This window comes from Apis florea, unplaced genomic scaffold (genome assembly GCF_048593485.1).
Source record: "Apis florea isolate Af1SG1 unplaced genomic scaffold, ASM4859348v1 contig_2495_pilon, whole genome shotgun sequence".
NCBI classification, from domain to species: Eukaryota; Metazoa; Arthropoda; class Insecta; order Hymenoptera; family Apidae; genus Apis; species Apis florea.
The window spans coordinates 1,194,796-1,212,668 of record NW_028256595.1 but is presented as its reverse complement, the minus strand read 5'-3'; the positions used below and the strand labels follow the sequence as shown (position 1 = coordinate 1,212,668).

The following is a 17,873-nucleotide window of genomic DNA, read 5'->3' as shown; positions in this document are numbered from 1 at the left end:
AGATGGAGGAGAGACGACAAATAGAGGAGAGATGTAGATAAAGGAAAGACGTAGTTGAAGGAGAGACGTAGATGGAGACGTAGGTAAAGGAGAGATACAAATAGAGGAGAAACGTAGATGGAGGAGAGACACAAATAGAGGAGAGATGTAGATAAAGGAAAAACGTAGATGGAGGAGAGACGTAGATGGAGAAGAGATGTAGATGAAGGAGAGACGTAGATGGAGACGTAGGTAAAGGAGAAACACAAATAGAGGAGAAACGTAGATGGAGGAGAGACGTAGATAGAGGAGAGATGTAGATAAAGGAAAAACGTAGATGGAGAAGAGACGTAGATGAAGGAGAGACACAAATACAGGAGAGACGTAGATGGAGGAGAGACATAGATAGAGGAGAGATGTAGATAGAGAGACGTAGATAGAGGAGAGACACAAATACAGGAGAGATATAGATGGAGGAGAGACACAAATAGAGAAGAGACGTAGATGGAGGAGAGACACAAATAGAGGAAAGACGTAGATAGAAGAGAGACACAAATACAGGAGAGACATAGAAGAAGAAGAGACACAAATATAGGAGAGACACAAATAGAGGAAAGACGTAGATAGAAGAGAGACACAAATACAGGAGAGACATAGAAGAAGAAGAGACACAAATATAGGAGAGACATAGATGGAGGAGAGACGTAGATAGAGGAGAGATGTAGATAGAGAGACGTAGATAGAGGAGAGACATAGATGAAGGAGAGACACAAATACAGGAGAGACGTAGATGGAGGAGAGACATAGATAGAGAGACGTAGATAGAGGAGAGACACAAATACAGGAGAGATATAGATGGAGGAGAGACACAAATAGAGGAGAGACGTAGATGGAGGAGAGACACAAATAGAGGAGAGACGTAGATAGAAGAGAGACACAAATACAGGAGAGATATAGATGAAGGAGAGACATAAATACAGGAGAGACGTAGATGGAGGAGAGACATAGATAGAGGAGAGATGTAGATAGAGAGACGTAGATAGAGGAGAGACACAAATACAGGAGAGATACAGATGGAGGAGAGACACAGATGGAGGAGAGACACAGATAGAGGAGAGATATAGATGGAGGAGAGACGTAGATGGAGGAGAGACACAGATAGAGGAGAGACGCAGATAGAGGAGGGAGAGATTGGAGAAAAGGAGGATGGAGCAGAATATGGATGTTGAAAAGAGGGTGGGGGCAAGTCGCGTTCTTCAGGGGAGGGAAGATTACCGTCGACCCGGTTTGGACTCGACTCGAGAGGGTTTCCTTGAGGGTTGGAAGTGGGTCGCGATCGTTAGTGACCGCCTCGTGGGTCGTTCCTCCTTCTCAGGGGGGAGGAGGAAGAAAGGGAAATTTCGGCGCTCGTTAGGCGATCGTAAACACACGGAGCGCGTGGGTCGTCCTCCCGCATTCGAAAAGAAAGAAAAATTTCACGGAGGGAGGTCGAAGGTAACGAAGAACAAGCGGAAGAGGGAAGGCAAATGTTGATCCTGCCAATCTCTTCTCCGATCTCTTCTCCCGTGAATCGTGAACGAGGGAGGAATTAAGAGGACGATCCGATCGATCCTCGTTCGACGATCGAAATCCTCCAAAAATTCTTTCCCCTCTTTTCTATCGTTCGAGGTGCATCGTCGTCAGGTCAAAGAGGGAAGGAAAGGGAGGGGATGGTGGGTCGAAATTAGGGCGAGGCGGAGGAAAAATGGAAGGACGATGACAACGTTTTCGCTCCAATTAATCCGAGGTAATCGTTCGAAGCGTTCGACAAGCGAACGAATGGGCCGAATTTTCGACGATTAAGCGGAGAAAAGATCGAAAAGACGATATCGTCCTGCGGATCGAAGTGAGGTTGGATCGCCACGATCGAGCGGAATTTATCTCGCGCGGTTGCTCAATCAGACCGATTGCGTCATTTTTCTCTCCCCGTCTCTCGAATATTCGATTCGAATACGAAACGCAGCGACGAGCCGGGATCGTAACCTACGTCTTTGGAGTGAAAGTTGGATCTCGCCAGTTTCGTTTCATTTTCTTTTTTTTTCTTTTTTCCTCTTGTTTCGGTCCCCTCTCCACGTAATAGCACGTAGCATTTTCGCAAATTTTGCCCGAAAAGGGACGAAAAGATTATTATCGAATTAGAAGCGAATTTGGAGGAAAAACGCATGAGCGCATAATTCGAATAAACAGGATGCTCGTGTCCTTGGATTTTTGTGAAAAGAAGGAAAGAAAGAGAAAAAACGGGAGCAAGCAAAACAGGAGGAAGGAAGATTCGAGAGGCGCGTGGATGGAGGGGGCTCCCCCTTCGCACGGCCCTGCAAGAGGAGAATAATGGTCGAACCGTGTCTCAATCGTGCTTTATGGGATGTAATTGCGGTGCTGGCCCGTGCGCGCAATACCCCAGATAGAAGCGTTACGGTTTCAACCTTCGCCACCACGACGGACGAAACGAGTTTTTGCGACGCGCCGCCTTGGACGCGCCGATTCGACGCCACCCAAACCGCTCCTCCGACCTTTCCCCCCTCCCCGCTCTATTTTTCAAACCGTTCGCTCGTTTAATCGGCGCGCGCCCTGACAAAAAAATTGGCAAACTCGTCGATTAGAAATTCGTTTCCGCGAAAGAAGAGAGGAAATACGAGCTATAAATCTTGGGGTGGAAAAAATCGAATTGCAATCCGAGAAATAAAATTCGAATCTTGGCCGGCGCGCTTCTTTTCCACGTCTGCGCGATGAGCACGAGACGACGAAGCTGTTTATTCTTCTGAATCACGCTTTCTCGTTTCGAAAATCTTTATCGTGCATCTCTCGTGAAAAATTGGATTATTCCTGTCCCGTTGTTTATCAACAGCTTTGTCTCATTGTAATACGCGAACCACGTTTGTGTTGAACTCCTTTCTCGAAAATCTTTATCTCTCGCGAAAAAAATTGGATTATTCCGATCCCGAAGTGTTTATCAACACGAAGGGAAAAAAAGGAAGAGGATTAAGAAAAAACTTGCGAGCAAAGGCTATCGCGATAGAGTGTGACACGCGTCGAATCGATTATCCGTGCTCGAACTCGGTCAACGAAAACGTTCCTCCGACGGTCGAATCCCTCCCTTCCTTACCGAGCGAGCCAATTTTTCGAAACAAGGGAAACGGACGGATCTTTTCGTTTCTTATAATCTCCCGGCAGAAAAACCGGGGAGGACGACCGAGATCGGCGGTCCGAATTGGTTACAAATTGGGCGGAAAACGACGGCCGATCATTCTAGGGACGGATAATCGTAGGAGAAACGAGAAAGGGACGGGTTGCTCGTTTGCTGGCGCGCTCCTCCTTCTAGAGAGGACCGGGTTCACGTTCCCACCACGGGCAGTGCAAAACGGTCGAACGAAAACGATCGATTTCTGCCCATTCTCTTCCACTTCGTTTTTCTTCTGCTCGATTGTTAAATAAACGCGAGGCAGCTCTCCACGACGAACAACGACGTTGTGGTCGAGTCGCCTTGGTTTACAGGTCCACCCCGGCTCGTATAAATAATAAAGGGACAAATGGACGCATCCTCCTCCCTTTCCTCCCTCCTGCCACGGCTTTAGAATGTAAATTGAGCTACGAATCCACGCGTACCTACCTCGGGGACGGAATCTGCTTAGGTGGCTATGGCCACGGCAACGATGGTATGCCCCCCCCATCCACACGTCTATACACACCGTCCCGCTTGCCTCGCAATGGCGTAACCTCTCTTTCTCTCTCTCTCCGTCTCCTTCCAACGTATATCGCTCGTCTCACGATACAACTACGAACTTGAAAACTTCTTCGATCGTATACGTATAAAAAGAAAAATTGTGTTAAAACCGGCAACACCCTCGACGAACCGAGATCCCATGTTACGCCACTGTCCCTTCAGTTCGTATAATATACATTGCACAGAGAGAGAGAGAGGTGTAAACGGATTTATACGCGGTTATTGTGCGGTCACACGATAATGGGAATTACGGGTTTCCAGAGAGACCTCGACTCGTTTCGTCCGGAAGGAAACGAACGGTCGAAAGAAGGGAGAGGAGCACGCGATCGAATCCGCGAAGATGGACGAGGGGGATCGTTTAGAGCCGGTCTTCCCTTTCGGTTTTTCTCCGTTTCCCGGGACAGGTTATTAGAACTGGTTCCGCCTTCGAGACGAGACGAGGCGTGCTCGACCCTTTCCCACCGAATCTCGGACTAATTTCGAAGAGCAAGGATCGATCTCTGTCCGATTTACGTTAATCCAGTTCGGTTCATCGGTAAATCGGCCGCTAATTTAACACGTTCGTCGCCGCGTTACCCACATATGGGTGACGCTTTCTTCTTAAAAAAAAAAAGATAAGATTTTAACCATTTATTTATTTGTATTTATATATTTAAGAAAGTTGATCAATCAAGTGAGAAGAGCCCTCTAGAATGTTATGTTATATTATATTATAATTATATTATACATATATTTACTAATGTAGTAAATATATATTTATACATATATTTATTAATGCAAATATACGTATAATAATAAAATATAGGATAGTGATTATATGGCGAATGCAAAGAGTTAATCCCGAATAGCGAGAGACGATTAAGAGAATTATCTTCGTGTGTTTCGATGGATGAAACCGGTCCGAATCAACAATTCCAACGCGATTTTCCGCACCCTTTCGACGAATTTCTTAGTTGACTTGAATGATTTCGGGCATAGATTTTGTCTTTTTAATATTTCATATATCTTTATGCATAAAGGAAGAAAATTTGTCGAATATTGAAATCTATATCGTTGTTGATTACCAAGTTCTCGATTGGTCAGGGCAAGTAGAACGTCGTTCGACGTCTTTCTTATCTTATTCAGAGCAAACTTTACGATCACAATGCTCTCACATTCACTGTCTATTATACTTATTCTTGTTGCTATTTTCCTGTTCTATATTGATTGCTGATCGCTTCAACTTGGAGCATTTATCAGTCAAAGAGTTAGTTAAGCGCGATTCGTTATCCCCTCCTCCTCGGCCAATTTCCGATTAAGAGGTAATATTCGGATTCCTCCTCCGCGTCGCGAATCGAGTTTCGTCCAAGTAACTCGATTTTCCGGATCGAAGATTCGGGCACGCTCGATAATTGCCAATCAATTCCTCTCCTCTCCTCCCCGTTTCGCGAGTTGGCGAAAATAAAATCCATCCCCCAATCGAGGAAGGCGACGAGGAACCGTCTCGTTCCTTCCATCTCGTTTCCACACTTGTTTTCTTCCATCCCCAGGTGGATGGAAATAACCCTTTCGCGACTTCTCCAAGAATGTGCACGATGCTCATTTCAGAAAGATCGTCAGCGGTCGTTGGTTTACGCCTCGCTTGTTTATTGGAAAAAAAATTGATGATGAGAACAAAATATCGACGCTACGTTTTCAGAGAGAGATACTCGATAACTCCCCGATCGCTCGTCATATGGTACGATATGTGGCATCTTATGCAGAGCGATTATAGTCGCCCATCAGTGATAATATAATGTAAAGGGATTATAGTCGCTCGTAATACATCAGTGGCATCTTATGCAGAGCGAGTGTAGTCGCCCATAGTACGACAGAGGCATTTTAAGTAGAGAGACTATAGTAGCATTTTACGTAGAATAACTATAGTCGCCTGTGTCACCTCAATGGCATCTTATGCAGAGCGACTATAATCGCTAGTGGCATTTTAAGTAGAGCGACTATAATCGCTAGTGGCATTTTAAGTAGAGCGATTATAGTCGCCAGTGGCACTTTAGGAAGAATAACTATAATCATCCATACCACATCAGTGGCATTTTAAATAGAGCGACTATAGTCGCATTTTACGTAGAATAACTATAGTCGCCTGTGTCACCTCAATGGCATCTTATGCAGAGCGACTATAATCACTAATGGCATTTTAAATAGAGCGACTATAATCGCTAGTGGCATTTTAAGTAGAGAGACTATAGTAGCATTTTACGTAGAATAACTATAGTCGCCTGTGTCACCTCAATGGCATCTTATGCAGAGCGACTATAATCACTAATGGCATTTTAAATAGAGCGACTATAATCGCTAGTGGCATTTTAAGTAGAGCGACTATAATCGCTAATGGCATTTTAAGTAGAGCGATTATAGTCGCCAGTGGCACTTTAGGAAGAATAACTATAGTCACCCATACCACATCAGTGGCATTTTAAGTAGAGCGACTATAGTCGCATTTTACGTAGAATAACTATAGTCGCCTGTGTCACCTCAATGACATCTTATGCAGAGTGACTATAGTTAGTGGCATTTTAAGTAGAGCGACTATAATCACTAATGGCATTTTAAATGGAGTGACTATAATCGCTAGTGGCATTTTAAGTAGAGCGATTATAGTCGCCAGTGGCATTTTATGCAGAATAACTATAGTCACCCATACCACATCAGTGGCATTTTAAATAGAGCAACTAGAGTCGCATTTTACGTAGAATAACTATAGTCGCCTGTGTCACCTCAATGGCATCTTATGCAGAGTGACTATAGTTGCCAGTGGCATTTTAAGTAGAGCGACTATAGTATGTCAGTGGCATTTTAAGTAGAGCGACTATAATCACTAATGGCATTTTAAGTGGAGTGACTATAATCGCTAGTGGCATTTTAAGTAGAGCGATTATAGTCGCCAGTGGCATTTTACGCAGAATAACTATAGTCACCCATACCACATCAGTGGCATTTTAAGTAGAGCGACTATAGTCGCATTTTACGTAGAATAACTATAGTCGCCTGTGTCACCTCAATGACATCTTATGCAGAGTGACTATAGTTAGTGGCATTTTAAGTAGAGCGACTATAGTCGCCAGTGGCATTTTAAGTAGAGCGACTATAGTCCCCAGTGGTATTTTAAGTAGAGCGACTATAATCATTACTTGCATTTTAAATGGAGTGACTATAATCGCTAGTGGCATTTTAAGTAGAGCGATTATAGTCGCCAGTGGCATTTTACGCAGAATAACTATAGTCACCCATACCACATCAGTGGCATTTTAAGTAGAGCGACTATAGTCGCATTTTACGTAGAATAACTATAGTCGCCTGTGTCACCTCAATGACATCTTATGCAGAGTGACTATAGTCGCCCATACCTCGTCAGTGGCATTTTAAGTAGAGCGACTATAGTCGCCAGTGGCATTTTACGTAGAATAACTGTAATGGTCACCTCAACGGCATCTTACGCAGAGTGACTATAGTCACTCATAGTACGTCAATGGCATTTTAAGTAGAGCGACTGTAGTCGCCAGTGGCATTTTACGTAGAATAATTATAGTCGCCTGTAACACCTCAACAGCATCTTATGCAGAGCGACTATAGTCGCCCATACCATGTCAGTGGTATTTTAAGTAGAGCGACTGTAGTCGCCCATATCACATCAGTGGCATTTTAAGTAGAGCGACTATAATTACCAATGGCATTTTATGTAGAGAGACTATAGTTACTAGTGGCATTTTACGTAGAATAACTATAGTCGTCTGCGTCACCTCAATGGCATCTTACGCAGAGCGACTACAGTCGCCCGTAGCATCGAAAGATGGTTAAAACGGGGAATAATCCTAACGTCGAGCGTTTTAAACGTCCCCTCTTTCCGGGGACTAAAAATACGAGTGGGAATACGTCGTCCCGAATGACCAGGAGGAAATTTCCAGGAAGCGTAGCTCCGCGCCCGGAAATGGAGAGCCCGCCCCGCCCCGCCGATTTTAATCAAGCCGGATTAGCCGCGCGGTCGGCGGCAATCCGTGGTCTCGTTTTCGATTCTAGACGAGTCGCCGACCGGGACGGATCCCCTAATCGAGCTGGAAATTACACCGATGAAACACGGCGGCGCGTAAATTGCCGGATATTGCCAGTCGATTCGAAACATTTCGTCGATTCGAATTTACGTCCAGGTTCCAGATCGTTTCGCGCGTCGTTATTCCATTTCTTTCGAAGACAAAATCGAGCTCGTAAGTCTTAGCCGGAGTCGAGCACAAAAAATAAAATGGCGCGTGTCATCGCCGAATCGACGAGAAATTCCCTCTCCCTCTCCCCTCCTCTCTTTTTCACTCGACACAACGACGTCGTCGAATCTCATTTCCTCGGGGTCGGTGTTAACGAACCGACACCGAGACCCGTGACCCCGATGCGGAATCCGCATCCCGCTCTTCCTACGCTTTCTAATTAACGCTATCGATTATGCGTCCCGCGGGCCGCCCACAGCGGAAAAATGTGGAGACGTTCGCGACTCGGGTGAAAAACCGGACGAGTGGATTCTTGCTGAATTCTCTCTCTCTCTCTCTCTCTCTCTCTCTCTCTCTCTCTCGGTGCTCGTTCAATGGTAACGTTAAAAATCCGTGGATGGAGAGCGGAGATCAAAGAGAGCGGGGGGGTAATTAATTTTATTTTTCGACCCGAGTCGAGCTCTTCTTTCGTCGTACACTCGCGCGGAATAAGAGATCCTCCAACGGTAAGAAAGGAATCTGCCCAATTTCCTTCTCGCCAAAACAGCGACCTCTCTCGTATCGTTCTCGAAAAAGAAGCGTGCAATAATAAACAGTCTTAAGAATACAGATATCTACGCATATAACCACTCGCCTTCGTTATTACATTTCTCGTAGTCGATTCGTCGACTGTTCGAGAACAATAGAAAATAAATATATATATATATCCGGAACGGTGCGCAGACTGACGAGAGATTCGTGTCTCGCCTCTGTTTTTTTCGTGGCGCGGCTGGGAAGGAGTTGGCGCGCAACGAAGAAGCCGTGCAACGATTTTCTTAGTCCCCGGCCTCCCTGGCGGGGAGCGACGCGCATAGGATTGTTAGAGAGGCGGAAGGGCGAGAGAGAGAGAGACAGAGAGAGGGAGGGAGGGAAGGAGCGCGGGCGGAGAAAGAAGGCAGAGGGGGCTACGTACAAGGAATTCATGAATACGAGATTGCACTTGGAGAGCCCCGGGTAAAAGGCTGGCTACTGCCGCTCGCATAGTGGACGAACTTACGCGCGCATCCCGAGAGGAGGAGAAGAAAAAATCTCTCGAAATATATCCTTCTGATAAACGAAATATCAGTCTCTCTTCCTCTCATCCTTGTCGCTCTACTTCGAAAGCACGTGTGATCACCGAGACAATTCGCTCGTTGCAATTTTTATTTTTATCCGCGTTCCTTCGAGTTTTTCCATCGATTCTCTGATGGAGGAAAGTGCGCTTTCTTTATCTGAGCCAACAACGGTTCGTGAAAAGTCTCAATTCGATCTCTCGAGTAGCAAATTCTTCGTATACACGATATACGAAGGTTGGGCTCGCGTATTTGTTGATTCTGAAGTCCACGAGTCTCTGTCTCTCTCTACGTCTTTTTACGTTGCGGCGTTCGATCGGCAGCCGCCTTGGCTCTCGTCTCCACTGTCGTCGTTTTCCACGCACGTGCGCCTCGTGTCACGCCTCGAACTCGTTCGTCGAGCAATCGTTCGATAAACTCGATCGAGATCGAAATATTTTATATATATACACGTGTAATTGAAATTTATTTATTTTCGGCCTTTATTTCAACCGATAAATTTTTCCATGGGATTTATATCTGGCGATGAAGTATTTAACGTATCGGATATATCATGTATACGATTCTTCCAAAGATTCCAATTTATGGCAACTTTAGTCTTTGAGATTGTTCTTTGGAATTACGTAGATATTTGTATTTATCGAGTATCTCGTCGATAGCTGCACAACATCGTGTTTTATCGTACATTTTGGATATCGATAATTCGGTCTTCTCAGACTCGGGAAAATATCATTTCTTTCCAAAAAGCTTTCATCTTTCGTTGCAATCTCCTCTTCCGATTTTGCTTATTAATGCACGGTTTCTTTTTGAAATTCTCATGAAAATTATTATTTCGCAAGACTCGTCGAACGATATCGTAATTGAAAATGTAGATGCAGATAATAATAAAATAATAACTTTCTCCTCTCTTTCTCGATTAATTTTCTCGAACCTGAGCTTTATTCACGACTGTTCCTTTATTTACTTCGCAATTTTTCCTGTCTCGCTCTACGATTTCCTTACGCAGTTTCTCGTTCTCGCACTTTTTCGGATTCGTTTCGAATGTTACTTTTACTGGAACGATAGCTCGACAATGCTATATCATCGAATGCTTTTGTAACCAACTGTTACGGAATTTAAAGCTCGCTGAAATTTGTGATTTTATTATTAAATAAATTTGCCAGCATATTTGCCTTTCTTCGATACGCACGCTTCAAATTACACGTATAATTAAATATATTCGATCGTCTGAATCCGTACGTTTTATTCATTGCCCGTAAGTGAACACTTAAATTTTGTCTTGACATAACCTTTCTCTCCTACTCGTCTTCTTAAACGAGTATATCCTTTCACGCGTATATATTTCGTTCATTCAAAAAAATTGCAAATAGCAAGCAATTCGAATATTCGTCACATTTTGTTGCCCTTCATTCATCACGCGGATCGTTCGAAACCTTCCACGTTTTCCACGTTTTGCTCTTCCTATTCTGCGTCGAAGAGACGATCATCGCAACGATCTCCAGGCCATCCAGAAGAAAGATCATTCTTTATGAGTTAATTACAATCACCCCTGCAACTAACATTTCTGCGTTTCTGCGAGTATTTGCCTCTGAAAAGCGGTAAAACCCTCGAACAGGAAAAATTTATACGAGGATGATCATTTAGTTCGCTTAGTAGATATAGTGTGATTTTTTTCATATTTTTTTTTAATTATCAACATAGTTGCATGAGTTTAAAGAAGGGAATCTCCGAAAAATAAAATTGTTATTCACAATCTTGCTACTTTTTTTTTAACGTATCAGGTGTTTATTTGTGCCGCAAAAGGAGTTCAGTCTCAGCTTTGAAATAAAAAAAAAGAAATAAATAAATAAAAAAGGAATTAGCCGCTACTGAGGTAGTCACAGTAATTTTTATTAAATAAAATTACCGTGCGTTTGATATTCGAATTTTCTCCCGTAAACGATTGAAAATTCACTTTTTCTTATGGCTCCTCAAGTCGCTTCGAATATAAGGAAAAAGTTTCGGTTTCTTAAAGTAGAAATGCAAGGAAATTTTTAAAATATATACGCATGCATAGAGGGAACGACAGCACGTACTCCAAGGTACGAGAGAGTCTTTCAAGGATGGATCTTTTCTTATGCAAATAAATATAGTTTCAGGCAAGGCGTACGTAAAATTAATGTAATAATGTAATAATATTATAAAGCGTAGTGTTTGTGATAATTAATATTCAATTTTAATTAACTTTAAGAATAAGTGATTGCGATCAGTGTTACGCATCTTCTTTTTTTTATACTTCGTTTTAAAAAGTTTCTTGGTACAAATATCACGTCCATTTCAAAAACGACGATGCATTACATCGGCTCGTGCGACGACACGAAAAATGGGGCGTTCGATTTTTTGAAAGGTATATTAATTTTGTACTTAATTATATTAAGTTTTACACGATTAAAAAGCATTATTATCATCTCATCTCATATTTTTAATAATCTATTCATAAATGATCCGGCTAAAAAATAAATTTCATTGCATTATGCGATTGCAAATATAATATCCAATTAAAAAGAAGAGAATTAGGAATGAATATACGATTTCGGTCGAAAAATAATTCTTTTGAGAGGCAAATGCATCGCAAATCACGGCAAAACACGATTTTTGAAGAAGAAATTTCCCACGGAATTTCAAGCCCTTGAAGAATCGAACGGATCAGCCAATTAGGCCTCCGATCAACGATCTTCGATCGTTCGCCCCCTCCTCGACGCTTATCCCTCGTTTTTCCACGATCCTTCGCTTATCTCCACGCGCGAAACGCTTTCCAACGTGGCCACGATTCGAGAGAGATTATCGAGCGAGGCCGCACGTGGATATCTCTGACCTAATTCATCTTATCGAACAGATCGGCCGATTCTTCACCAAATTTCGAAAAATTATCAACGCAAGCAATAATCACGGAATAGCCACGACGTCGGATCATCGAAGAGGAAAAGTTTGAAGGTATCGATGACTGTTCGGTTCGATCGAAAGAGGAAGACGAATCGATTCGTTCCACTCCTTCATCGACTTTTTGATATTTAACCTCTTTCTATTATTACGAGTCTGACTCGCGATGAAGAATGGAACCGAAGATCGATCAAACCTAGTGAATTTTTTCAATCGAAATTTAATTTTTACCAGTACGCCACGAGAAAATCACGATTCTTATAATCTACGTTGCAAAGTGCTCTACCGCTTCGATTTCGTCGAGATAAATAATACGAGAAAGGCTTGTTATCCCTGTCGCTAATACGGGCGACTATAGACGCTCTGCATAAAATGTCACTGAGATACTATATGATTATAGTCATTCTATATATAATACTCTAGTCATTCTGCATAAGATGTCACTGAGATATTATGGACGATTATAGTCACTCTATATAAAATACCACTGAGATATGTACTACAAGCGATTATAGTCGCTCTGCATAAGATGTCACTGAGATACTATGGACGATTATAGTCACTCTATATAAACCTACCACTGAAATATGTACTACAGGCGACTATAGTCGCCATCAAGGTACTATGAGCGACTATAGTCACACTGCATAAGATGTCACTGAGATACTGTGGACGATTATAGTCACTCTATATAAACCTACCACTGAGATATGTACTACAGGCGACTATAGTCGCCATCAAGGTACTATGAGCGACTATAATCACACTGCATAAGATGTCACTGAAATACTGTGGACGATTATAGTCACTCTATATAAACCTACCACTGAAATATGTACTACAGGCGACTATAATCGCCATCAAGGTACTATGAGCGACTATAATCACACTGCATAAGATGTCACTGAGATACTGTGGACGATTATAGTCACTCTATATAAACCTACCACTAAGATATGTACTACAGGCGACTATAGTCGCCATCAAGGTACTATGAGCGACTATAGTCGCTCTGCATAAGATATCACTGAGATACTATGGACGATTATAGTCACTCTATAGAAAATACCACTGAGATATGTACTACAAGTGATTATAGTCGCTCTGCATAAGATGTCACTGAGATACTATGGACGATTATAGTCACTCTATAGAAAATATCAGTTAGATATGTATTACAGGCGACTATAGTCACTCTGCATAAGATGTCACTGAGATACTATGGAGGATTATAGTCACTCTATATAAACCTACCACTGAGATATATACTACAAGCGATTATAGTCGCTCTGCATAAGATGTCACTGAGATACTATGGACGATTATAGTCACTCTATATAAAATACCAGTGAGATATGTACTACAAGCGATTATAGTCGCTCTGCATAAGATGTCACTGAGATACTATGGACGATTATAGTCACTCTATAGAAAATACCAGTGAGATATGTATTACAGGCGACTATAGTCGCCATCAACGTACTATGCGCGACTATAGTCGCTCTATAGAAAATACCACCGAGATATGTATTACAGGCGACTATAGTCGCCATCAACCTACTATGAACGACTGCATAAGATGTCACTGAGATTCTATGGACGATTATAGTCACTCTATAGAAAATACTAGTGAGATATGTATTACAGGCGACTATAGTCGCTCTGCATAAGACGTCACTGAGATACTGTGGTCGATTATAGTCACTCTATAGAAAATACCAATGAGATATATACTACAAGCGATTACTATAGTTACTGAGATAATATGGACGATTATAGTCACTCTATAGAAAATACCACTGAGATATGTACTACAGGCGATTATAGTCGCCATCAACGTACTATGAGCGACTATAGTCGCTCTGCATAAGACCATTGAGGTACTATGGTTTATATGGCATTGACGTACTATGAACGATTATAGTCGCTTTACATTATATTGCCACTGAGGGTAGTATAGGCGACTATAATCGCTCTATATAAAATGCCATTGAGGTATTATGATCGACTATAATCGTTCTGCATATATCATAAGACATCACTGAGATACAGGCGACTATACTCTGCATAAGACGTCACTAAGATACTACGAGCGACTATAGTCGCTCTGCTATCGTATGATATGACGACTGGAGTTATCGCGCATCGATTATCTTTCTCTGGGAACGTAGCGTCGATTATCTTTTTTTTTTTTTTTTCATCAATTTTTTTGTTCAATAAGTATCGTCAGACGATTTTTCGCAGTTCTCGACAGCCCTCTGATTCGTCGATTTAATCCTTACGCCATTACAGGCGACTATAATCGCTGTGCACAGGATTGCAGTTATCGCGCATCGAGTATCTTTCTCTGGAAACGTAGCGGTCGATATTTCGATTTTTTTAACATCAATTTTTTTCTCAATAAACACCGATTGAAAGCAACGATTATTCTCGAGCACACGTTAGTTTTTGTCGCGGCGGAAGAGTCGCCCGTAGCGAAAGGGTTAATCGACGAAGGAAATCGGGCCGAAGGTTGCGTAATCGAGCCGAGAGAAGACAATCGTCCCAAGTCCATCCCCGACAAAAGGGTGGAGGAGGAGTTCTCGGTTCGGCCGCTGGAAGTAAAGCTGCGCGCGACCTTGAGAAAAGGAGGAGGAGGAGGAGGAGAGGAGGAGGAGGAGGCATCGTAATCATCCTTGAACGTGAACCACGGGTCAGCGGCGTGGCAAAGAGACGCGCGTTCCGTGTGTGCGACCGATACACGCACTTATCCTCTATGATACTTCGCTGAAAGGCGGGAGCTGCTGGTGGTGTACAAGCGCATGCAAATGCGCGCGCGCTCGAAATAACTCTGCCTCTCAACGTAGCCTGTCTCAACCAACGTAGCCGACCGGCATCATCGATTCCACGCTTTTAATTAAACCGTTCTCCCATCCTTCTCCTCCATCCATTCGAAACGTTTCTTCTTCGCCCCCTCCTTCTCTTTCCTCTCGAAACCGGGGGAGGGGGTTGGAACGCCGAACTTCGCCATGCAGAAGAAAGGGTGGTGGTTTCTCCCGGCGCAGATAGAGAAAGTAGGAGAGAGAAAAAAAAAAAAAAAAAAAGAAGAATCGAGAAAACGATCGGTCTAAAGAGAAGCCGGGGTTGGGTTTCAACAAATTTGCATTTATTCGAGGGATTTGCATGCTATTAGTATAGTAGTGAAGACGTACCCTGTACCAAGTGGCCACCTGCGAGGCGCTCGAAAGGGGTGGTGGAGAGGCGGCGCAACACACCGGAGGTGGAGGGTGAAGGTCGAAGGCGCGATATATATCGGTTTATCGTTTTGTCGTTTTCGCGGCGTGGGTGAGTGACGCAGTAGTAGTAGTAGTAGTAGTAATAGTAGTAGTACGGGGGTGCGTTCGAAGAAGATGCATCGGGCCCCAACAAGACGGTAGTAGTAGTAGTAGTAGTAGTAGTAGTAGCACAGGTGAAGTGGTGGTTGGTGGTGGTGGTTTTCGGTGGTGGCGGGTGTAGAGTGTATTCGCACGCCCCGTGCAAGTGAGGCAAAAGCAAAAACAACAACAACAACAACAACGCCACATGTCAGATAAATAATATCACACGATTATATATCCTATAATAATCGATGGACACTCGCTGTGTGTGTCGCTGTGCAATAATAAATTAGTATAATAACTGTATATATATATACACATACATACATACATACATACAACATACGTACATACGTTCACGTGTACTGGATACAGTGCTTTCTCCCCTCCCTTTCGTCTACCTTCTCACGTGCGTGTGTATGTGCGTGCGTGAGTGCGTGTACTTTGCGAGAATCGTGGCGAGAGAGAGCGCGGCTTTCAACAATTTTCTCCCCTCGAGATCAATAAGACGGAGAGGAATTTCAAAAACCGAGTCGAAAGATCCTTTAGATTTTGTTCGTAGAGAGAGAGAGTAGCGTGTTGGTGTGCGCGTTCGTTCACTTCTTTCGTGCGAAATTCTTGAGGAGCCGGACCATCTCCATTTGCATCTCTCGATAAACAAACTCCTCGTGGCGAGGAGAGGACGGTAGCAATCTCTTAAGCGTTCGTGACTTTGGTCCGGCTACCGACGAATAAAAGGAAAGGAGAAGAGAGAGAGAGAGAGAGAGAAAGAGAGAAGAAGAGTCGGGAGGAACAATCCAAGCACCGACTCTTCTTGGATCATCCACTGTTGTCGTCCACGCGAGAAGTCAGTCACTCGAAGAAGGGGAGGAGGGCTTACCTTGGGCAAGGATGCGAGGCATTGCTGCTTCACGTCCCAGACTAGCTGATCCTTGGGGAATTGGAGACACTTGCTGACGTAGAGTTCCGGGACGTGCACCCTGGCGAGCAGCACCCCCTCCTCCACGGGGCCCGCCTCCGCGCCCGCATCTTGATTTTGTTGAGGCTGGGCCTGGCCTTGGCCAGCCTGCTGCTGCCCGCCGCTCTGCGGGCTCGTCGCCTGCCCGCTGCTCCCCTCCCCGCACGACGAATTTTGCTGTTGTTGCTGAGGAGCTGCCGCTTGTTGCTGCTGCTGTTGCTTCGGTCCCGCCTCCATCGCGAGGACCTCCCGCTTCTCGAGGATTCCACCTTCACAGGCTCACATCTGGAAAAAACGAGGAGGGAGTTCGAGTAATTTCGATAAATGTGTGGTTTTGATGTTTGATCGAGAGAAAGAGAATCCCAATTAACTATCGGCTTATATCAAGAAGATTCTGTAAAGATCTGTGGGACGAAATTGTGCGTGTGTGTGTGTATATATATATATAGAGGAGCGAGAGAGAAAGGGAAAAGTGGGGATTGGCGGGGAGCGGAGATGTGAGGTGGAGAAGTTTGATGGAAACCGCAGACGCCATTAAAAATAACCGTGTTGCCGCGTTACGAACTTTAAATAACCCACTGACCGCATCGCGCACCGCACCGCACCATGCTTACGCTTCGAGGACAATAGGCGAAAGGGGGGAGGGCGAGGTGGGAACCCCGGCAAGGTCGTATCCTTCGTGCCAGCCATCCAGAAAAACACGCTCGCTCGTCTCTTCGCCCGGTTAATATTCAGCCGGCGAAACAAACCGTTTCCAAACGTTTTTCCAACGTTTTTTGCCTCCTCGTTGAGCCTCCCGATGAGGCGAGATGGAGAAAATTTTCGACAACAGTTCTTTTCGCCTCTTCCAAAACGCTATCGCTTACTATCGCATTTTCCATTTTTATTAATCGATCATCGCCTCTCTTCCTTTCTCGGGTTATCCTCCCGCAAAGGAGGGAGAAGGGGAGAAGGAGTAGGGGGAAGGAAGGAGGGGAAGGGGGAGAAGGATGGACGGACGGCGAGCGCATCAATGACAAGCCGTAAATCATAGTTTTACGACTCGTCTTTATGCGGCCCTTATTCGTGGCAGTTATCGGTGGAGTGCTTTTGCCATTTTTCTGTCTGCCCACCCTGTGCGCGCCGCATTCAGGGCCGCATCCGCCTCTGCCTCCACTCTTTCGATATGCGCTCCCAAGCGGAAGCGACAGCCGAATATCAAACCATCCCCTCGATAACTCGCGAATAGTTGGGATCGCAGTTCGATCGATCGTAGAAAAATCTAAATTACTCGAGAAAGAAGACGAGGAATATCTCTCTCTCTCTCTCTCTCTCGTTCGAGGATCGCTCGATCCGCCCCTGGATCCTAAGTGCAGGTACCCGCTGCGTAGGCGTCGCTTTACGGGTTTGCTTTTAAGCGGCCGTACCTTAATTTCAGAGTCACCTAACAGTGTCGTGTTTAACGGTGATTCGATGATAATTAAAAAAATCCAAGGCCACTCCACTCGTCGTGGGACCACGGGCTCGACGACCCAGGGGGAGGAACTTCGAAGGACAGCCAGGGGTTAAAGTACGACCCTGACATTCTCCTCCTCC

The 17,873-nt window shown here is 44.2% G+C and overlaps 1 protein-coding gene across 10 annotated transcripts in view; it reads right to left on the bottom strand.

The window, feature by feature from the left end:
- Prosap (SH3 and multiple ankyrin repeat domains prosap) overlaps positions 1 to 17,873 on the bottom strand; it is a 99,691-nt gene that overhangs the window by 16,047 nt on the left and 65,771 nt on the right. For 7 of the 10 annotated variants that reach the window (XM_086906607.1, XM_086906613.1, XM_086906612.1 and 4 more), the window contains 2 exons: positions 16,221 to 16,583; positions 15,176 to 15,193 (listed from right to left, as the gene is read on the bottom strand). In XM_086906607.1, the coding sequence (XP_086762733.1) occupies positions 15,176 to 15,193; positions 16,221 to 16,535 (333 nt within the window). In that variant the 5' untranslated portion in view covers positions 16,536 to 16,583. The remainder of the gene's footprint in view (positions 1 to 15,175; positions 15,194 to 16,220; positions 16,584 to 17,873) is intronic. The other 3 variants (XM_086906611.1, XM_086906616.1, XM_086906614.1) reach the window with 1 other exon arrangement.